This window comes from Pundamilia nyererei, unplaced genomic scaffold (assembly GCF_000239375.1).
Source record: "Pundamilia nyererei isolate P.nyererei 1_Seehausen unplaced genomic scaffold, PunNye1.0 scaffold00343, whole genome shotgun sequence".
NCBI classification, from domain to species: Eukaryota; Metazoa; Chordata; class Actinopteri; order Cichliformes; family Cichlidae; genus Pundamilia; species Pundamilia nyererei.
Window position 1 is genome coordinate 320693 of NW_005187744.1, and position 24104 is coordinate 344796.

At 40.6% G+C, this 24104-nt stretch overlaps 1 protein-coding gene across 2 annotated transcripts in view; it reads left to right on the forward strand.

The window, feature by feature from the left end:
- Window positions 1-24104, forward strand: part of phactr1 (phosphatase and actin regulator 1) — a 46095-nt gene that overhangs the window by 6435 nt on the left and 15556 nt on the right. Inside the window, exon 1 of one of the 2 annotated variants that reach the window (XM_005752067.2) lies at window positions 20768-21124. The exons of the other annotated variant lie outside the window; for it this stretch is intronic. Within the exon in view, the coding sequence (XP_005752124.1) occupies window positions 20851-21124 (274 nt within the window). The 5' untranslated portion in view covers window positions 20768-20850. Of the gene's footprint in view, window positions 1-20767; window positions 21125-24104 lie in introns of those variants that run through there. 2 annotated transcript variants of the gene reach the window in all.

Below are 24104 nucleotides of genomic sequence, written 5' to 3' on the forward strand. Positions count from 1 at the left end.
CTGGTGCAAATTACTGACCTCTGTCATCATTTTAAGTGGGGGAACTTGCACAATCGGTGGCTGACTAAATACTTTTTTGCCCCACTGTATATGGGTAGTTATTTGATAAAAATGCAGCTGCAGCTTGGGATCCAGCAGCTTACAGGACTATAGAAAGAAAGTTAATGATTGATTGTGGAGTACACTGGCATATAAACACTTCACCCGAGCGATGCATAAAGGCAAAATAAAAGGAAAAGCGGTATATGGTTTTGCACCAAAAAGTGTCTTGTGATTATTAGATTGTCACAGTTTTCTGCAGCACGGAAGGCACTGACTTGACTGCAAACACTAACTATTCTCTCAGTGGTAGGGAAACTGTGAAAAGTGTGACTCAAACAAGAAATAGAGACCATTTGTCTTTAGAGTAAAAACTGTTTCATTTGAAACGTGTTGGTTGCAGTGCTGAGGCAAGGTGTTTTCCATTATAATTACATGCAACCACAACAATCTGCTAGTGACCAAAGCAATCACAAGCAAGTGTGATTGATTTCAAATTGATCCAGTTTGTATAAGAAACAACTTTCAGAGTGTAAAAAACACTGTCTGTACACCAGCTGGTTTCTGGGCCTGTGTCACTGAGACATTTAACACACATGCAAGAGTTGTGCATTCAAAGCTTAATCTTGCCCATTAGCATCTGTGGCTACAGACAGTGTTTTTTACACTCTGAAAGTTGTTTCTTATACAAATTATAGCAGTCTTATTGCTGACGGCACTCATAGCACGCTCATAAAAATAGTTGCATTTTTAGGCAGGACTCACATATGTTGCTTCAGTGAAGATGGTTATGCCTGCAGTTTGGAGGGTATCTTATGCTAGCATAATCATCATTTAAACAACATTCCCAGGGCAAGCTAACAGGGCTTTAGTTAGCAGTTAGCATGAACCAAGTTAGCTGCCTTTTATTAACGTCATTAATGTACAAAAGAGTGATAACTAGCCTCAGTGCTCCACTTGCCCTTCATTTCACTGCCAGACTGGAAAGTAGAGATGGCTTGATCGATCCAACTATCAACAGTTTTGATACCAGTGCTGATATTGGTATTGGATACTAGACGCTAGCATGATTGAATCAATGCTTTGATTCAGTTCAGTATGTAGCCCACTGAATTGTGTTAAATTAATTCGTTTTTTTGAAAATTAAAAAAATGTCCTAACATGCACTATGAAAAATGTTTGAACCTTGTTGGGTTGACTGTCAGGTCTATTTTATTTATAGCCTATAGCACATTTAAACAACAGAAGATGACCCAGAGTCTTTAGAGACAGGCACATTTAGATTGCACAATCTTCCAAAAAAAAAAAAACAGTTTCAAAATACATGAAAAGGTGTTTTGTTGTGTCAACTAATTATTGTGGAAAGTAAAAAAACAGTGTTTTGGTAATCATTAAAATGAATTTGCAAATTGATGATGATTCATCTCATAAGTCATGACACACTGTTCTCCCCTACCTAAGCTGCCTTTATAAGTTGAACGTATCAACATCAATATTGCTACTAGCAATACGGGCCCTGTATTTACTTAGTATTGGATCATACCAAATATTTACGGTATTGCACAGCTCTGCTGGACAAGTAGCCACCACCCTAATCAGGTAATTTCTGTAATGTGATTTCATTGGCTGACGCCTGGCAGAGGTGAAAGTCATGAAGCCAGAAGTACCACTGCACACATCAGACTGAGCTCGATGTTGACCCTGAGTGTGTTCTCATTTTGCCATGTTGGATTTGTGTGTGTGTGTGTGTGTGTGTCTCCTGTTTATTGGCCTGGCATATTAGTTGGCATTGGAGAATATTTATAGGTAAATGTATCTTTCTTTTTTAATTTTCTGGGAGGAGGCAATGTTTTTTTGTTTTACTTAATTGAAAACAGCAAGGAAAAAAAATTTAAATGGGTAAAAAGCATTCACAGAGTTGTATATCTGGTGCAACTCGCTGTGTTTCATAAAAAAGTATAGTACAAAAAAAATAAAAAATTTCCAATAGCAGTTTAGATTGTCACGAATTTTTTTAGTTTAAAAAAAGCTTGCTTTCTGCCCAGCTTTAGTTTATAGTATGAATTCCAGATGTAGCTTACTTTTTGATGATTGTTGTTGTGGACGATGCTTTCTGACAACCCATACATGCCTTGTCTGAACTTGTTTCATTCATCACCCACATGTCAGTGACGGTGCCAGTGATACCCGTTGCATTGTACCAAAAGAGGAGCTGACATGAAGCAGAAGTAGCTCAAAATATCGTGTAATGTGGCTGCGTTGTGAGCTTATAAAGTAAAGCGTGTACAAAAATGTTTCTCACACTGTTTATATTCTGCAGATGAACCATGGATCACGACAGTTTGTGGGTTACTGCAACCAGTGACATTCAGTGTGGCCTGCAGATTATAATGTGGTGGATGTGGCTTTAATTATAGCTGAGTGCCTTTAGCCTGAGACAGAAATCAGTGCAGCATTTTCAGGCTTTATTTTATTTTCATTATGAAGATATTGTTTGGAAATTGAGTCATAGGGATAAACCCTTGAAGCAGCGTCATTTTACAGGATTTTAAACAACAAAATGACTGGTAGTTTGTGTGTTTCGTTGGAATAAACTGCCTTAAACCTACATTCTTCCCAGCAGCCAAAGAGGGGGTTGAAGAATACACAGGATTGTTAAGAAGTCTGTGGAAAACAGTCCTTCATCTTCCTTGTTTGTGACATCAGAAAACACTTTCATGATGATTTTATGGTCTCACATATTAGTTTTACGTCTTACTGAATACAACATGATGTTAATTTTGTAAATTTTGCTTCCCATTAGAGGAAAAAAAAGTCTGTCTTGCTGTGTGATCGATGAGCCGGTAGTTATATCAACATGTCATTTTCGGGAATAAGTTAACATGTTGTCTTCAAAAGTGGTCCAAGGAAGCAACAGTGATGAACCAACAACAGGGTGATGGGCGACCGAGGCTTACTGATGCAGGCGGGGAGTGAAGGCTGGCCTGTGTCGTCTGATTCAACAGTCGAGCTGCTGTAGCTCAGTTTTTAAAAAAAACCCAAAAAACAACGTAATGGTTCTGACAGAAAGCAAACAGTGCATCACAGTGCATTTACTTTCTTTACTTAAATTTTGTAATATCCTGTTCCATTTCTTGTAAATGACTGTGACATGTTGTGAATTCATTACTGTGAATTCAGTAATGCCTCAGTGGTTGTCTACCCCGCCTTGTTGTACAGACTGCCTGTGGCTTTCTCTTTGATATTTTTGCCCCCCTGTGGTAGTTTTAAGTGCGGCTCTTTGTGGTTCATCCCTGGGCACTTTAAGGAAAATACACAACCAAATCGCAAAAGGAAACCAGAGCCTCAAGTAGGTGTTTTTTTCCCCCTGCAAGTATGTTGTCTGTATGGGTGAAGGCCACCTATTAAAACAGATGAGCAGCATACAGGAAGAGAGAGGGGTGACTCATATCCCTGTGATATGCCACATTTACAGTGATGTACACACACACACACACACACACAAACAACAGCACACACACTCCTCTTTGGGCTCTGCTGTTCTGTCACTTTGTATTAATACACACACAGTGAGTCCAGTCAAAGGGAAGAGGAAGAGAAGGGGTGTGTGTGGAGGCTTTTGAACAGGCAATGGCATCGAGAAAGAAAATGATTAAAAAAAGTGTAAGAAGATGGAAAATCCATTGAACTTTGTGTTGCCTTTGTACAGGCAGACTTCCTTTGTCCTTCCTCATCATATCGCATGTTATTTAGCACCGTTCCCAGCGTTTGGTGCTGTGCTAATGCCAGCACATTTCTAGACAGATGGAGAAAGAAAAACCAGCAGAGACCAAATCAGTAGCTTGTGTTGTCACAAGAAAGCCTTTAACTTTTGGAGTTTCCAAATTTAAACCTTGAGTGAAGGGACAAGGTTATAAGAGATCAGATTCTACCTTGTGAGCCAAAATGACAATTTTTCTAACTAATTAAAATGAACAAAGTCACACATCTTCTCCATTCTACCCCATTCTCTTGCCTTCATCAACGTTATATGAAAGGTTGTTTGCAGTTTCTTTACATGCATATTCCATCTATTAACCAAGTGTTTTTACACTGATATACATAAAAAGGGGTGCAAGCAAAAAATCTCTTAGCTTTTAGAAGGCTGAGTCTGATGGTTACATGTGGCAGTTTCCTGCAGCCTGGAAAAAATGTTTTAAACTGTAGACTGTATATAAAGGATGGCTGTAGCCAGTTTGTGTTTGTGACAGTGTGTGTTTTTCTCTTCGATTGCATTGATGTTGGTTTTAGATCCCTGCCAGATCTTTAGAGCCAGAAGTTTCCATATTTGGGAGCAGTGCTAAGTTATCAGTTAATGTTAGAAAACTTGGTAAATGATATCACACAGGCACACATAAATATTAATTAGTGCTAAGTGACAGATGATAGATAGAAGAAGGGGCAGCCTGTATCACAAAGCAAGCCATAATATTAGTTATCATTTTAATTAGTTTAAATGCTTCAAATGGCTCAAATGGTACCAACAAGGTTGAGTGGTCCAGTTCAGAGAACTGAATTAGTGCAGGTGATGACAGCTACGTAAATATAGTTCCCTTTGTTGAACTTTAAAGATTTTCACTCCTAACTTGAAGCCTTGGCAAACTGAACTACTTATTTAGTGCTATGAAGTGAAAATCAGTTCTATAGACCAAAGCAGAAGTAATAAAATAACACAAAAATAATGTACAAATACAACAAAAAATATCAATCAAATCGAGTTATTTAAAAAAAGAAAGAAAGAAAGGTGTTCCCTGTAATTACTCCTCAGTCACACTAGAGTAAAAAATGACCAGCAGCCTCCTTGCATTTATGACAATCTGGCAGTTGCCCATTTGTAGCAGTGAATCTTTTCAAATTCTGCAGCTATTTGCAAGCAATCACAGCGACCACCTGGATGAATTCAGATTGCAAGGTGTTTGCACAGGTCACCTGGTGGGGAGACAACCTGCCTCTAACTCACACTTAGAGTTACTTTCAGACAGATTGGTAAAGGTTTGCAAATAATTGTCATCTCATTTATAAATGCAGCCAGATTGCTAGCATGTCGCAATCATCTGATCTGCACTGATGAAAACAACTCATCTGTAGGGAACTGGTTGTCTACCAGAACCGGTTCCCAGTAGTTCAATTCCTTGGAATTGTTAGTCTGACTGCTTATCCATTCCGCTTATCAGTTCCCTTTGCACTTGCACCACCATCTGCTGATTTTAGTTTGTGTGCCGGAAGAGGAAAATAGTGGTGCAGTCTACAGTGTGGATATGGATATTACTTTTATTTCTATTACACAAAAGGACAAAAGCACTGTGGTGAAGTGTGTACTGCATCCCAAACAGAAACAACTGCAATGTGCTGCTAAGAGTACATTGGCTCTTTGCAAGCATAAGCACAAAGAGCATGCTAACGTAAAGCTAGCCAAGGACCCACAGTAATGTTAGAACAGAGTGCATGCTGACCCCGGCCCAGCAGCCAGACCCTGAACTTCAATAGGTAACAAACTGATAAGCATTCAGGCTGCAGCCTCTGTTTATATCTATTCGTGTTTCTAAAGTAGAATCACTGTGGCGATCACTTTAGAGTCTCCGTGGGCTGGTTTTCATTTTTGCTTTGTGTATATGTGTGTCCTCGTCATCATAACAACAGAATTTGTGTTGGTGTGTGGGGCTGTGGCCTCATGTTTATATTGTTAACTGATAATTATGAGACAATGTGTTTCAGGTCATTTTACAGAGAAACAAGAGAGTAACATAATCAGCTGTGTGACAAATTACTTCTGCTTCATCTAAGCGAGTGAATAAGGAAGGCACTGCATTATTTTAAAGAAGAGTAGCAAGTAAAGTGTAATGCATTACTTTTTTTGAGCAAGGACCCCAACACTGATCACAACAAACACGGGAAATACCTCCAACATGCACAAACATTTGACCACACAGCATGCAATTCATTTCCATGAATGTAATGTCTTTGATATGCTGCTTAGTGATGGTGGTGACTCTCAAAGCAGAGCCAATGAGAACCCAATGACAATTGATAAGAAAATCAATAATGAATCAACCTGATAAGTGATAATGGAATCAGAATCACGAATACGCTTCAAGTTCTATCCTTGCTCTTGTGGGATGTGTCTCTTTGCAATCAGGGACTCGACTCATCTGACTGACAACTGGTTACATTCATTTATAAAAGATTGCCAAGCTGTCATTTAGCAGTTAAGTTGTCATTTAGCAGCAACTACTCACTATTTCAGAAGAAGTTTCTGAAATTATCTTCATTTCTGTGTCTGTACACGGACTGGATCTATTGATCACAGACTGATAGCAACCCAATAGCAGACTGACTTCATCTTATTGCTGTTTTATGACAATATGACAATTGTTGCACAAAAGTCACTTTGAAGATGGCAGCCGGCTGTGACTGGTCACATTGACATCTCTAACCACTGTTTTCCCCAGTGTGACAGACAGCATTAGATAGTCTAAGGAGCTTGGAAAGAAAAGCTTCTGGACTTCGCTTTTCTTTCCAAGCTCCATAGACTACGATGACCTGGATGACTGAGAACCTTTACAGACAGACAGCATTAGATACCACTTGATTTTCATAATTTTGGGCAATATATACCTTATAATCAACCTGAATATGAACTTGACAGTGTCAAATCTAATTCTCAGATCATTCAATTGGAGGGTTTTTTTTTTGTATTGAAGCTGATTAGGGTATCTGCAGAACCTAGAAATTTGTAGAAACACTGAACTGTTTATCATTTATTCACTGATTCATCTCAATTTCATATTTATTGACACACCGCAAAAACATCTGTGGCTGCAGCCACTTTAGCTTAAAAGCATTTTATCTCATAAGGGCAAAGTGTCAAATTCAGCAAAAAACACAAGTTAATTAAAATACACTGAATATTATTTTTATTGGTTAAACCATCCATCCATAAATTTTCTGCCACTTATCTGGGTCACTGTAAGCCATTATGTCCCTAATAGCTTTCTATCATTCTTCCATTCATTTACCCATAAAAAATGCATTAAATTGCATTGTATTAACATTTTGTTTAACATTGCCTGGCCAAATGTCGTATCACAGTGTTTTGTTCTGTTGAGTGCTTGCGAATAATTTTGTCAATGTTGTATGGTTTACCCTCTGGAAACTATCTTTACTCCACCTGACTCACCTGAGGAGCGGCGTTGTGAACCTGTGGAAAGCAGTGAACTGACCAGTGTTCCTGCTGCGCACCTAATTATCTACAAAGCACTATGCATTAAGCCTCCCCATCCCCTCAGCTTGGAACGCTTATAAAAAAGTTCTGTCACCCACAAATAACCAGAGTTTTTTGTCTGTCACCCTCACACTTGACAAGGCGATACCTCTGCTGCGCCGCATCCAGCAGACGTCTTAATCAGAGTGTGTGGACAGATGAACTACCTGGAAAGTGGATGTGAATAGATGGAGACTAAATGGCAAAGAAAGTCTATTTTTGACTATGAAATGGAGGCCTCCACCTTACTGTTTCCGTGGCAGAACAGCACATGAATTTTGCATACTAAATTTCTGTCAGGATCAAATAGCCTCAGTTCGAGGCCCAAATTAGCGGCAGAAGCACCATGGAAGGCCAGAGGATGATAAATACTTTTTTGCCTGATAGAGACAAGAAGCCCAGATGGGATAAGAAGGTGATATCTTGGCTCATCAGGACTAGACAGTGAGGTCAGTAGAGAGAAGGGAAGGTTATTAGTTTTCCAGTATGTCATAAATCATAAAGGCTGTATAGAGCACAACTGACTCATTCGGGGTTGGTTCTCCTAGTACTAAAAGTGCTTGAGATGTTTCGGTTCTTAAGCGGTAGCATCAGGGAGGCATCTAATCATCCTAAATTCACAGTGTATCTTGGGAATGGGCCCAAATATTGAGCCAGTAAAGACGAGATAAAGAACTGTTTTCAGTGACCTGAAGAGCAAGAGATCCTGCAATAAATATCATTGCCCTCCCAATGAGTCTGGGAATACCTGAAGACACCGAAACATCCCACATGTCATCATCTATACCAGGGGTGTCAAACTCAAATACACAGTGGGCCAAAATTCAAATCTGGAACAAAGTCGTGGGCTAACATTAATATTTATTGAAATATATTTATTGAAATATATTTATTGCTCCAGATGTAAGAATGAATTTTTTCTTATAGACTCAAACACGTTTTGCTGAAAAACTGAATATGGAACAAGCAAAGCTTAATACTAAACTATATATATGTTAGCTGTATAATACCAGTAGGCCTGCTCTAATAGTCATTTGGTTTGGCTTCGCGGGCCAAATGTAATTAGGCTGCGGGCCAAATTTGGCCCGCGGGCTAGAGTTTGACACCTATGATCTATACTGTTGTAACCCTGGTTTTTAGTAGCATTTTGAGTATTTTCCTTTTTCGTGTGCTTTCTATGAGTTTACTTCCTACTTTCTTTTTAATGTGAGCTTTTTCGCCCTTTTTACTTTTTTTCCTCTCTCATTATTGTCCTGTCCATGCCTTGCGGTTGCTGTCAAAGGTGTGTGTATTTAGTCCTGACCCGTTGATTGAACAGGATCGATCCATTCTTTCATGTTGTTTTCACTCAACTCTTTGCGTGAAAGAATTGTTGTAAGCAATTCTTTGCTTACAACATCAGACTCATCAGATCAGGCAACAATCTTATGTTGTACAGAGCCTTTTGGTGTATAGCCTCAGAGTCCACTTCTTAGCTGACAAGGGAAGACGTGGTCTTCTGCCGCTGTAGTCCATCTGTTACAAGGTTTGATGTACTGTGTATTCAGAGGTGCTCTTCTGCATACGTTGTTGTAATGAGCTTTAGGCAGTTCTCCAGACAGCTTAAGACTTTATAAACTGATCATTTTAATAAACGTAATAACCTGATAATTAACCCAGTATGCAAGGCTTTTGATGTGGGAGGACACCTGAGCAGATGCACAGAGACAAAGCTCCAAACCGAAAAGGCTTGGCAAGGTTCAAACTCATGAACACTGAAATTAGGCATGCTTAGTGTCATAAGTATGAAAGCTATATGATATAAAAGATATGTTTTGTGGAATTCTGGTGAAGTGAACTCTGAATACTTGACTTGTTAGTTAACAGCAGTAGTTTAAAAGTGTGACCCATGAGCAGCAGGCCAGCAGCAAAAGTGCTGCTATTGATCTTTGCATTGCTATTTGGCAGTTAGTACAGAGACCCAGACACATGACCTCTGGACATCTGATCAATAATCTTTTTTTTCCAGTGGATGATCTTTCTATTTAGCAAAAACAAATGAACAGGCAAGGACACTTAAACAAATGGTTTTCATGAATATTTTAATGGATTTCGCATCTCTGAGACTTTGAACAACCAATGTTGGATCTAAAGATAAACACAAAGGTAGAAACAAACCATAGTCAAAAGTATGACTTGCGCATGGAAAAATCCAGAGCCACAGCGGCACCAATAGTGAAGCTCGGTAATTCTTTGATTTATTTTTACACCCTTCTAGTGTTTGACAAGCTAGTTACCAAGCTTCAGAGTCTGAGTGTGCTGGAATCTCATTAGAGTTGTCAGGCAAACTCAGCACCAAGGAGATGTGAATCACAGCTCAGGCAGGTCAAGGTGAGACTGATTCAATAAATGCACATGTGGATCTCCATCACAGCACAAAGGCACAGAGATGAGGAAGCTTCTATCCTGGATATGGTCTGTTTTGTGCTCCTGTAGTCCTGACTGATGGCTTTATACTGAGCTGAAGAGTGGGGATTCTGGCAGCTCATGAGTAATAATGCTTAGACTGCTACCATCATAAAATAGATGCTGTTGGGCATGCTGATTTACAGTAAGACAGATGTAAAGAGCTCAGCGCCACACTGATGGCCAATGATGTGACAGCTGTGAAGGCCACAGGCTGCCTCCTGTGATGTGACACCTGTGGTCAAAGTATGTGCTGCTTGTACCACCTCTCATGTACAGCATGTGTGTGAATTCACACAAACACGTACAGGGTGTGGTGGTATGTTTGTGAGCGTTTCCTATAACTGAAAACACTCTTGATTCTTGTGACTCGTCAGAGACATTGAGACATGAAGTCTGTTGCTGTCTACAGCGCAGTAAGCTGTAACCTGATAAACCCCCGTGCCCTCCGCGAGCCCCTTTCTGAGACCTCAAACTAAATTACTGTCCACCCACCCCTTAATCCCTGCTGCAGTTCTGTTACTTGTGTTTCTTTTTTATGCGGTTCAGGGAATTTACATTCTGACAAACAAGGCAGAGTATGGAATGAAACGAGATAAAGGGGTAGGGTTGTGGAGGGAAAAGACATTGCAGGCATAATAATAATAATAATAAAAAATATTGTATCTAATTAGATGGCTCTGTAAGCATTTTTATTTGGGGATAAGCTGGATGATTAAAGTACTAATGTGCATGTTTTTCCATTTTTCAGGATGCAGATAAACAAAGTTACCCCACACTGCAGGGAGCGTAATTCCACCTCATTTGGAGAGATTAATAATTCTAATAGCCATTTTATAACAGACTATGTTATGAGATAAATAAGGACATGTCTCATGTGTCTTTAAGTCAATTTTCTTTGGTGAAAGAAAAAAGTTATTTCCAAAAGGTGTATGTTTTCATTTTCTGGTCAACCAGGCTGTTCCAATGATTAGTTACTAACCGATGAAAACTATGAAAATGGATGGATCAGTGGATGGGTGATGGATCTATGGCACTCATAGAGACGGCTACTAGGCTATTTGTGTTTACTGCTGTAGCTTCAACATTGACACCAATAACACTAGGAGGAAAAAATAAAATTATTTCTAAACCAACTGGAGAAAAATTGTTGGGAGATATATTGCCTCCTACTAGGAGACCTGAGCAATCGCCTTGAGACTTAAAGTGGTCGCTCAGAAGCTAAGGTTGCTGTATGGCAGGCCATCTAATTGGTCACCAACAGTAAACACATTCAGTGCAATCACCCAGAAAACACATGTTCTTAGTTCAAAGAGGCTATTCTTATTCAAATGTGACTGAGGCTTTAGCAGCAACTAAATGCAGCATTCAGACTGGACATCATTCTGTTCTAAGCAGATCTTGTATTTTAGTTTTGCCTTCTCAATAATCATGTAGCATCACACTGCAATCACATGAAATCAGCTGATCTTAGTTCCAGCCTATATCAGTTAATGATTCGGTTGATATTTGTCTGTGAATCCAATTGGCTTGCTAAAATAACGTGTACTGTTTAAAATGGTTGCTGCACCCTGCAAGCTGCTTTGCAACCCACTTCCCTCCCAGCTCCCCATTTTTTAATCCTGTTACTGACTGTCGTGCCTGTTGTCAATAATGTGCGCTCTTTGGGGTGCCGGGGTCTTACTGCTTCTCTCCCCACCTCTGGTTTTAAATAAATTTTCATGGGATGATGGCACCATCATCCCATGAAAATATAAAATCAGTACAGATGAGAATGATAGTTGTAGTTTCATATAAGTAGTTCTGATTAACTTACTCCAAACTTTTTGAAACCCTCCAATCACAAAATAACTATTCTTTAATAGTTTTGCATTGCAACTCTAGTATGCTTAAGATTAGGGAAAGAATATCTTCACTCCATCCATCCATCAGCCAGCTAGCCATATTCTGCAGGGCTAACATGAAGAGACAGGCAACATTCACATATGCAGTGAATTAGAATCACCGTTTAACCTAATCTACATCTCTGGACTGCAGGAGAAAGCCAGAGACACAACAAGAACATACGAACTCCGCGCAGAAAGGTCCCAGCCTTTCTGGGGTGGATTGATCAGCGGATTGAACACTACATAAAACGAACACTACTTCATATACTGGCACTGAATGTTAGGGCTAGATATCATTTGTGGAGCACATAATCATCTAATATGGTTGAAATTGAATTGGTAGCAATATAGGCTGTTAACTTTGGACACAGTCCTTACTCACACTTCAGCAAGAGCCACAGCAGTCAGGCTGTTAGCAGGTGTGCATCTAGATTCAAGATTCAAAGTGTTTATTGTCATGTGTCACAACAGAAAAGGCATTTCTTTGTGCAATGAAATTCTTTCTTTGCTGCCCACCCATCAGCATACATAAAGATGCTGAAATTTTTGATGATGAATTCAGTATTAATATCACTATTCATGCCCCTGTATTATGGTAGAAGCTCCATAAATGGTTGATATAATAGTTGTTTGTCACTGATAAATTTAGACTTGAGATGCTGCCATATGCTCAGAAATTTGTGCTTACCATAAAAAAATGTCACATTTTTTAAGAAACTGTATGTCTTCTATAGATCAAAAAATCAAAATATAGTGAAGACAAGGATAGAAATCATTTGAAAAATGTCCGTTTTTTGTCAAAGAGAAGGCCATTTGTGGATGGCCACACTCTTAGAAACCTTTGGCATTCTAGCTGTCATTTCACCCAATGCTTTCTGAAGTGCTTCCCAAATGTTGCATTGTTTTTAGTGGCATTTCCTTTGTATCCACAGACCATAGTGCCCATCCTGTTTAAAACAGAATACTGGATTTTTTCCTGGTGGGACAGCGAGGGACCATGTACGATCTCCTATACACCAACAAGAAATTCTGGTGAAACTCGAGAACTGATTATTAAATTACTCAAAATTGTGAAATCTGGAGGAGACGCAATGAAGAAAAAGAAAAGAACCTCAAACTCACAAAGTAAAGTAACAGATAACACAAAGGAACAGAGCAGACCAATGCTAGAAGCTAACATGGCTAACATTGACAGGAGATGAAAACAGTCTTAAAAACATTCAAAGATGGCCAAACCACCCAAATAAGCGACAGCCTGCCTGAACTGCCCTGACACGCACCAAGGAAAAAGAGTCATGGAGTTTTGAATTGCAAGAATTAATAAAGGATCAGGAATCAATACTGGACAAACTAGATGATTGTAGTTGAGATCTAGGCAGAGCAACCTACAGATTTACTGAATCCAAGAGGAAACAGAATCAAAGAGTGACTTGGTCACAGTGTTTGTGGATAAATGACTCAAAGAGGAAATTTCAATCGATTCAGATCTCCAGATTCAACGCGCACACCGGACATGTGGAACACAAGAAGCTTAAGAAATTTGGAGAAACACAAACACAAGAAACACTTTTAATAGCTCACATGAGGAGGAAATGAGGAGTGGCAATATTAATAGCCAGTGCAGAGAATTTTGAACTGTTAAAAGAAATCAAAGATAAAGAGGGTAGAACTGAGGAAAATGTATTGAAACCATAGCAACAGTATATGAAGGAATATTATATGTGGAAGAGATTGTAATATAATAATAGACTACAATTTAGTGTGGAGTGATCTACACCCTCTGCAGAGAGACTACAGCCACTATTTGGTAACTCATTCAGTTTTCTCTCAAATTGACTTTTTTTTTTTTTTTTTTACCCACAAGGAGAAAAGGGATAGAATAAAAGAATGCAATATAGGAGTTGCAGAGGTCTCAGACCAGTGCTGTACACCTTAAGATTAAACTGAACTCTGTAAGGAGGAATACAAAGGTGTTGGTTTAGCTCTCTGGGATGAGCAGGCAACCTGCAGCCCTTTGCTGCCTGTCTTCCCTGCTCTTGCCCCTTTCCTGTCCCTATCAAATAAAGCCAGAAAAAGGCCAAAAAATAGGTGGAATAAATTTTTTTAACATTTTAACAAACTTTATCAACATTTGGTTCTGACTTAGATGCCTCAGACTTCTTCGTCTGTTCTGTGTCTGTGCTCTTTTGTCCACAGACACTGATTGGTCTTTGCAAGTCTGCCTAGAACACCAACATTATGTAGTCACCTCTTAGTGTTGACATTGATACTGATGTTTAGGGCAGGACATGTCAAGATTGTAGTCAAACTCACAAAGGCTGACATTTTATCAATCAACTAGCCAAATACATCACTTTGTCAATGAGCAACAGTTTTAGCTGTGCTACCATAAATGGAATTTCTTTTTCCTCTACTGATCAATAAGCTTCTAGCTAAATGTGCTATTGGAATACTGGGCTGATAATGACTCAAAGTGGGGCTCTCTACACCTACACATTCATCATTTACAACTGTTAATCACTGATATACATTTCTGATATCTAATGGTATTGTAGGTAAAGTAAAAAATTAAAATAAAATTCATAGACACCCAGGGATTACAGTGGTATTGTCAATATTATAAATCATGTTTTTATCAAACATTTTAACAAATATCTATTTTTACAGATTTTCTAAGATAAGGATCTTATGGGGTTTTTTTTTTTACCTTCTATCCTATGTAATGGCTTTATTAAAGATTCTTCCTCCTTCTTGATGCATTCTCAATCATCCAGGGAAGTAAATCTCCAAAAAGTTGATTCTGTTCATCTGGATGTAGCATTTTGTGGGAAAAACGTTTCGTCACTCATCTAAGTGACTTCTTCAGTCTGAGCTGACTGCAGGTTTCCCAGTACATGTGGCTTTTAAATCCCAAAACACGTTGCGCCAAAAACTGGTCCACCCCAAGGATTGGGTCCCCCGACACAAACAGAGTAACATAGTGTACGCTGTTACCGGTAAGTGCCAGGAGGATTGCCAGGATTTATACATCGGGGAAACCAAACAACCTCTGGCGAAGCGGATGGCACAACACAGAAGAGCTACCTCGTCAGGCCAGAACTCTGCAGTCTATTTACACCTACAGGCCAGTGGACACTCTTTCAAGGATGAGGATGTACACATCCTGGACAGGGAGGAACGCTGGTTTGAGCATGGAGTCAAGGAGGCCATTCATGCAAAAAGGGAAAGACCATCTCTGAATCGAGGAGGGGGCCTAAGGGTACATCTTTCGCCATCTTACAATGCTGAGATTGCAGCCATTCCCCAACTCTCTGCGAATGGTACTCATGGCCATTGATCAGTGGTCTTTGATCAGTGGGTTTTGGTCAGTGGTTGTTGATCAATGGTCATAAGAATTTGCATAATTAATGATGAAGCAACCGACCTCCCAGCCCGTTGTTCCTTCCGTGGGCTGGTTTCAGTCATTATGCAAATGTACTGTTTATAAGATTTGGGGAAACCTGCAGTCAGCTGAGACTGAAGAAGTCACTTGGATGAGTGACGAAATGTTTCTCCCAAAAAACGCTACGTCCAGATGAACAGAATCAACTTTTTGGAGATTCTTCCTCCTCCTTGTTGTGTTCTTCCTTTTAGCTCCTGAGTGTGTGTTTGATAAATGTCCACACTAACATTACTGTTGTATTCAATGGGACTAGATGACATTTCTAGGCACTTGAGTGCTCGTAAATATCACAAGTGTGAGTTTTGGAAGCGTCCCAATTTTAAAAACTTCGATCGTGAAACTTAGAAGATAAAACACATTAAGTTTCTGTTGCTTTGCTGTGACAGTTATTTTTTATTAAATTATTTTTTTTTACAAATGTGTCTATTTTAAGGCCTGCAACTTCATAGTAGTGCATAACTAGCCTTAACATCATACAGTAATGATCGTAGAGTATGTATTTATGTGTCTGTATGTACCCTATCTCCTCTTTAGCGGACAGGACAATCTCAAACAAACTTTACAGTGATCATTAACATCTGTGTTTTTTCATATAGATTGTGGTCATTTCATCGTGTTACATTCTCAATTCGCATTCGCATTCAACATGTGTCACCCATACATAACCAAAATTTGTATCTGCAGGAGAATTGTGTCCGAATCACCACTAAATACGGAATAAACAATGTGAAAAAGCACCACAGGCCTGGTGATTAAAATAGAAAGTTATGTACAGGTTAAAGTGCTCCACAAGAGTGTTGTTCCACAGTAACTCGCCTTCATGTTGTTGTTTACAGTGGAAACGTTTCAGAAAAGAAGTCCCACATTTTGGTTTTTAATGTATGCCCTTAATCATTCGTCTCCTGCCAACAAGTAGACCTTCAAAGTGGAACTGCTAAGCTACGTTTAAGCTCCGTGTATTGTATGCTTGGACTCGTATAGCAGTTTATCAATCTGGAGTTTGTTGTAGAGTGTATACATGACAGTAAAAAAGAAAATAAATACAAGCATAATAGAACCACTACTACAACATCTGCAAATGTGACAATAAATGGTTTGTAGAGATGACACACTCTACCAAAAGCATGTCATTTATAAGGGAAACTAATGTTGCTGCTTAGACTACTGCATAGAGCAACACTTTTTATGTTTTTTATTTTCTTTTTGAGGGCGCTATAAATGATAACATGACTCAATGCATAATGAGTAGTCCCACTGCTGATACATTATATCTGAATACATTAAATGTGCAAGTATAAACCAGTAATGTGAATCATACCTACAGTCTGAGCTCTGCCAGTGCACAGTGAACCCACCTCGCCTTCCAGCCATATTTAGTCTTAGCGTATGTGTAAGTGAGTTGGGGGCATAGATTTATTGATCGTCCTCACCCAACGCTGCTCTTATATCCCATCTCCTCCTCACTGGAGGAAGCAGCAGCACCCGAAGAGAGGTATTAAATCAGGCAAGTCATCAGAATAAGCTAGTGGAGACACCTGTGTGACACTTAAGGAGTCATGGTGGTCCTCACTTGTATCCCTGCTAAATTGAGCCTCATCCACTTCATCCGACCACTTCATTGCTCTAAGTCTTCTTAAAGGACATTTCTTTTATTTTACGCCCTTGTTTTTACTCTCAGCTAAGTGTGAGAGCTGTAGGTCTGATACTGAAGGAGGCGGGATCACTCCAGATGCAAGGCTTGTTCAATTAACAGAGCGCCTTTCATCTTGTAATACACAGCCTTGTACTTTGATTTTGAAATCCTCCATGACTCATCATTTGCAGCAAGGAAAATGGAGCATATGCTTTGTTAATCTTAGTGTTACATAAATACGTAAGCATCCGCACACAATTCACACAATAAATAGCCTGAAATGATTGACTGTATAAATACAGGTCTAGTCAGTCAAACACAAACGCACATCCAAGGCCTACTAGTGTATTCCTGTGCATCACAGATGACTGTTGCAATATGAGGTTGATAGCAGATGATTAGACAGTGACTCCTCCTAACCAGCCAGCACCCTGCAGCTCAGTCTGTCACTGTTTCAGAAAGATGGATTAATGTATTTGACCTATTTGTTGTAAATGAGCGCCACCTGCTGGCAGAGAGTCGCAGCTACAGGCTGTGACCCTTGCTTGGCCTCCACAGAGAATATGCAAATTTCTCTCTTCATGCTTATTTTTAAAAGGCTTTCTAAATTTAACTTTTGTTTTCATCTTTTAAATCTTGGATCTGTTATGTGTGTCATTTTTTCTTGTTGTTTTTACTGATCAGCCACCCACCCACACACACACTCACACACAGCTATGCAGCTGTGAACCTCAAGAACATTTCAAGATTTCAATCTGCAACCTGGAAGAGTTAGTCGCTTCCAGTAAAACTGTGGATTTATTTTTGTTTCATACCACTTCAAATTCAGTGTTATTTACAAATTAACACTGACTAAAGGACCGTTATATTGTAAAGTAACAACCTTACAACATTAGAGAGGGAACCCCAATGATCAGACATGCAATAATCAGGTGATGGTGGGAATGGTAGAACTGGTATGTACCCTGCACTGGTATGGTGAAATGATCTATTGGGATAATATAGCACTATATTATATCTATATATTCGATTTTGAGGCTACAGTTTGCACTTGTTCACCAAAATTTGAATGTAGCAGGTTGGAAAAATGTTGCCTGGTCTGATGAGTTTTGATTTATGTTGCAATATTCAGACCTGAGTAACCATCTCCATCACTTTATGACCACAGCTCACTGATCTTCTAATGGCTCCTTCCAGCAGGATAACATGCCATGTGACAAAGCTCAGATCATTTCAAACTGGTTTAAATCAATAAAGATTGATTGATTGATTGATTGATCTTAACATGACAAATAACAATAAGTTCACTGTACTCCAGTGGCCTCCACAGGCACTAGACGCTCAATCCAAGGGAGGTGATGAAGCGCAAGGTGGCTTACATGCATAACAGCTGACAAATCTGCAGCAACTGTATGATGCTGTCATGTCAACATGAACAGAAATCTCAGATGAATGTTTCCAGCACTTTAGTCTTTGTCTTAGAGGCCGTTCTGAATGGAAAATGGTAAATGGCCTGCATTTGTATAGCGCTTTTCTAGTCCCTAAGGACCCCAAAGCGCTTCACACTACATTCAGTCATTCACACACAGGCGATGGCAAGCTACATTGTAGCCACAGCCACCCTGGGGCGCACTGACAGAGGCGAGGCTGCCGGACACTGGCGCCACCGGGCCCTCTGACCACCACCAGTAGGCAAACATGGGGTTAGTATCTTGCCCAAGGATATTTGGCATGCAGCCAGGAGGCAGCCTGGGATCGAACCACAGACCTTCTGATTAGTGGCTGACCTGCTCTGCCACCTGAGCTACAGCCACCCTACAGCCTGTAGCTGAAAAGGAGGCAAAGGTCCTGGCAAAGTGTGTCTAACAAAGTGGCCAGTAAGCGTATATTCAAACACATAAAAGGGACAGCTGTTCGTGTCACACTCAGGCAGACTACGTGGCTTTGCTTCTGAATGTAAAAAGTCATTCCCTTGGTTTTCCAGGTTTTCCTTCTTTGGTTTAAAATACTACATCGTTAATGTCCGTGCTTCAACCTCATTGGCTAAAGCGGCGACTCGAATGCGCGTCATTGATCCGCGTGCAGACTGTGATTGGCTGCGGAGATGGGGGCTGGAGCTAGTTAAAGCTAAGGCTGGAAAAATAGGTGGAACCCAGAAAGGAAGTGGACCTTCAAAATAAAATAATGAAAAACGAATGACATCCAGACTAACGATGCCTAAAGGATTATAGGCTTTCTTGTTAATAAAGCACATCTAAGCCTACATTGTGGGGTTTTTTTAAATGCAGAGTACCTTGTCATTTTTCCGCCACCAATCAGTTTTGTTTGAAATTCATTAGCTGCAACAAAAAAAGCAGCTTTAGATGTATTTTGCATTAGGTTTCTCAGAATGTATTAAGTTATTTTTACCTGGATCTTTAATCCTATTTGCTAAAAGTCTGGCTTCTTTTATCAGTAGTAAACTAATACATATTACGCTATGTAAGCCAGCAATGGACATTTGCAAGCATGCTGTCAATGCTGTTTCTTTTTTTGTCCACACAAGCTAATCATGTGCTTTAACAATCATCTTGTATTTTGAATTTTCATATAATGGTTCATTGGTGGGTACAGTAAATGGAACACTGAGTATCAGTCAGTGGAGCCACAAACATTTCAGCCTGTAGATATGCGTCTTTTCCTCTTCCAAATCTTCTACTCGTCCATTTGACAAATACCATATAGGGAGTGCTATTTAACCAGCTTTAACTTGCAAGCTCCGTTGCAGCTCACCTCCACCTCACCTTCTACTTAACACTCTTTTTTGTTTGTTTGTTTGTTGTTGTTTTTTTAGTTAATAGGTAAAGGGGGCGATGTGGCTGATTATTTTTCTTGGTCTTTCTAGGTTGAAGTGGAGCAATATTTTTGTTGTCACCAAATACATATTCCACATAAAGATGACAACTTACAGTAACGCCTATTTGATGTCACTATTCAATTTTTCTGCAGAGACCATGAATTGCATTCAGTGATTTATTGCTTTTTGTAGTGTACGTGTTGTAAACAGGGTTTTCTGTAATATTTTGCATGAAAGCTCCAGTTTGGTTAAGATTAGAGAGAGATTATCCTAGGAAGAGTAGGAAATGATACAGGTGGAGTGCATGGTCAGGGCATAATGGAGTTGTTTTTTTCTCTGTTAGCCTGACAATAGACAAGACCCAAACTTGTGGCAAAAACAAGTACAACAACACAGAGAGCCTCATTCTGAAACTGTTGTGTCTCCCTTCCCAATTTAATGGCAAATGCAAGAGGCGATTCAAAGGATAAAACAAGATTCCACAAGACCCAAACTTGTGGCAAAAACAAGTACAAGTTGAGATGCTACAGCTGTTTAAATAAAGTGTAAGAAGTGGCCTGGGCCGGATTATCCAGTAGGCATGTCCAGGGGCCCATGCGCAGTTGGTTCATCCAGGAGTCATTCATTTTTCCTGCCTCTTTCTCACCTACACTGCTGAGGCTAGTGTGGGCTGAGTACTTCCAGTACTTTGCCAGAAAATTGGCATTTTTTTATTCAACAAATTTAGGATGAAAACACTGCAGTTAGTTTTTGGGACGTTCAGATGTTCAAGCTAAGTGGGAGGTAAAACATAGCAGCAGCAGCTCACTATCACAGTGGATTTATATCACAAGACTTTGAAGGTGCCAAAAGCTGCCCTCCCTAGAGGACGACCTGCTGCAGCTCCCAGCAGAAGAAGCGAGTGAAGGTGTGTTGTGAGGGTTACTTCTTTCAGTAGGATACAGCCAGTACTCTTCATCCTGTGTACACATTCCTTTATGTGTCTGATGAGAGAGAGGGGGGATCGTAGAAACTAGCTGGCTGGGGTTCACCGAAAGATTTGTGGCCGGGGACGCGTGTAACCTGGTGACATGGTTGTGAAGGTACCAGCTTGGTTGCAGATCTGAAAACGAAGAGCACAGCTGGTGGGCTTTTATTTTGTAGGAACTGAGGGGAAACAGCGTCGTATGTTGGTTGACTTGCGGGGGGTGGACAGAGCAGCAAACCGTTTGAAATCCCCTCTAGCGGAGCAGAGGGCGAGAGGGTCTATTCCTGCAGTCCAGCTCAAACATGGCGGGCTGTGGAGGAGACGTGATGTGCTCGTGGTCCGGACCTAAGACCCACGGCACATCCTCGACCCCGGCGTCCGAAGAGGGGGAGCTGAGGAAGAGAAGGAGAGCTTTCTGTCTGACCAGGATGAAGTCCCGTAACAGCTCCGAGAAGCATCAGCTTCAGCATCATCATGAGCCCGCCGCGAACAACAACAACAACACGCCGTTCATGATCCACTGCAAGGAGATCAAACACATCTGCAGCAACTGCCGAGGAGCCGAGCCGCTGGACGGTGAGACGCTTCAGGTTGCTTTGAGAGCAGGAGGAGGAGGAGGAGGAGTACTCCTGCTTTTTTAAATGATTGTGCTCATCGCTCCCTGCTTCTGTGGGGGTCGGGGTCAGCGCTCAGATCAGATCCCTGTATTGAATCTGTTTTACTTTACAGTGAGGTTAACAATAGCTGATGCTGTTTGAAAGCCTCTGCTGAGTCTTCTTCGCTGTCACGGGGCTGTGGTGTGGCTGGATCTTCACTGTAAGCGCATGATTTCAAGTCCAGTTTTTGTTTTGCTTCCCTGTTTGCATCGTGAAAGCAGAAGTTCAGGGCATTCCACGCACGGATCGCTATAGTTTCAGTTAATATAGAGAGCTGGGAAATTTTCTGGTTTTGTCTTACTGGATTCCACAAACCAAACATCATCGTATGGTTTAGTCTTTTCCCTTATTAACTGCTATAACAATCACTTCAAGTTCAGACTGTCGGTGGATTATTATCTGCACTGATGCTGATGAATTTTCTGTCAATACAGAAATCAATTTATGGAGCCATCACTGCAGCAGTTCATCTCAAACACACACAACGTCAATAGTTGCTCTGGCTTAAATAACAGAGATCAATAGCTAATCATAGAATCTGTTCATTTAATCAGCTTGTGGTTTTATTTGAAAACCTTAGCGTGTGGATCAGTGGAGGCTTTGTTCTTTAATAAAACTCAGCCACTTGATTTAAATTGCTTAATCAGCCACTGGGGATTTAGTGAGTAGCCCTTTCAAAACCTGGTTTTACTGGCACGATTTGTTTGAGAAGAGATAACCAGAACTCGTTTGGAGTTTTCTTGACAGAGGATCTTCAACAGATGATCAAAAACGTCATTTTTCAGTAAACTCAGTAATGAAGAAACTGGTTTGCAGTGACGGTAACATTTCCTCTTCATTTATTGTTTACTTGAAGATGTTTCAGACTGTTGGCGTTCTTGTTTTTCCCCCACAAATCAACACAAGTCAAGTCAATTGATGCAACAGCTGGTGCCAGCATAGACTGTATAAAAAGATGACAGTGGCTACTGCTGGTCAGTGAATTTCATGCCTTGTGATTAACAAGCCGTTAGTTTCAAAAACATTTGCTCATTGGCTAAGTTAGTGATGGTGAAAATGTTAATGCCATCCACTGTCAAGAAACCAGTGGATGGCATCACAACAGCTACTCACATCTTTTATATGGTCTGTGGGACTGACACTCTTTTGGAGACAGCCTCAAGTGGCCATCACAGGAACTGCAGTTTGGGGGGGTGGCGAGTCTTATTTTGCTTGATGCCCAGTAACAAGGCCATTTTAAAAAAAAGAGAGAGAAACAAAAACTAAAACTATGAATCAGCTAAGAAATTCAGTCGTAACACAGGCCTTCCAGCATCGTTGTTTTGGCTGAACCAAGTTGTTTTCGAGCTTGTTGTTCAGTGAGTCAGTGTTTTGAGGCATCAGTGAGATAACAGACCCCAGGTCAGACTGAAAGAATGTCTCCCTGCAGTGTGAGTCTGAGCCCTCTGACTCACTGCTGCTCTCGCTCCACTGCTTGTGGCGAGGGGGGGTTGGACTACACCAGGAGGGAGAAGACACCTTTTGTGTAAGGAGACAAAAGATGAGACAAACACAGTATGTCATCACCTCAAAATCTGCATAGTTTTGGGGGGGTTTTGCAGTCGAATGATGTCACTGTTGTCCTGGAAACACTAATTTTACTGCTTTAGGTGCTGGAGACGCTTCATTGAGAGAGCCTTTGTGCAAGGGAGGTTTCCGTGAGCTCTGACGTTCACACAGGGATGCTACACAGACTCAGAGTGTCTACTGAGGGGTTAGGGAGGGGAGGATGAGGGGGGCTGACTGGATGTTGTTGAAGGAACTCTCAATGGCAGGTACAGTGTTGGTGCAGATTTGAACTGACATCTCTCTTCCAACAAGGCCTCCCGAAGGATGTCATCGCCTCTCGTCTGCAGCTGCCTACCAGTTTACACATGGCTGGTTTGTCCATCAACTGCTGATAATGTTTCAAATAGAGGAGAAATCACTGGCAAAAACACAGCTTCAAAGATTTTGACTGAAAGGTAGACTGATGGTCAAGTTGTACTGTATTTTTGTAATAGAACTGAAGGCAGTGATAATATACAACAGTCTTTTATCCATCCATCATCCATTGTCTCCTGCTTATCGGGGTCCACATCACAGGGACAGCAATCTAAACACACATGTCCAAACATCTCTCTCCTTAGCCACCTCATTCTGGGGAGCAGTCAGGCTTTCCCAGGCCAGCTGACAGATGTAATCTCTCCTCAGTCTGCCTCCATTTGGCCATGCCTGAAACACCTCACCTAGGAGGCGTCCAGAACCTCCACATCTGTCTGCTTTTGATGTGGAAAACAAGCATCTTTGACTCTGAGCCGCACTTGGATTTCTTCTTCGCGATCTGGATATGAAATATTTACATGATTTTGCAAAACATTCCTATGTTTTACTGCCAGATTTTCCCTGTCATTCCTCAATTACTTGTACAACATTCCCAGTTGAATTAAGTTTACTTCACCCAAATTCGAAACATTCAATGTGTTTGGATTCATTTCCATCTTTCCATTCATCTGTCTGACAAGTATCTGTTTGCACTGCATGCTTCTGTCGGCCAGTGTTTGTGTGCAGGTTTACATCCTCTGCTGCCTGCTGAAATGTTGCCTTCCTTCCCCCCCTTTATTGCTGCTGGCTCTGCCCTTGTTTTGTAGAGGATGTTGTGTGTGTGTGTGTCTGTGTGTAATGGGAAAGGTGTAATTTCAAATGGAAAATCGGAGCATGCTGTATAGAGTGGCCTCCAGCATGATTACTTTGAGGAAAGTCCCTGTGGGGTGGGGGGAATTGTAGCTCAGAGGAAGAGGGTTAATGGAAAACATGGGAAAGGGAAGGCTCACAGTTGAAGAGGTTATAATTCTATCACATTTTCACAACTGAAACCCCCC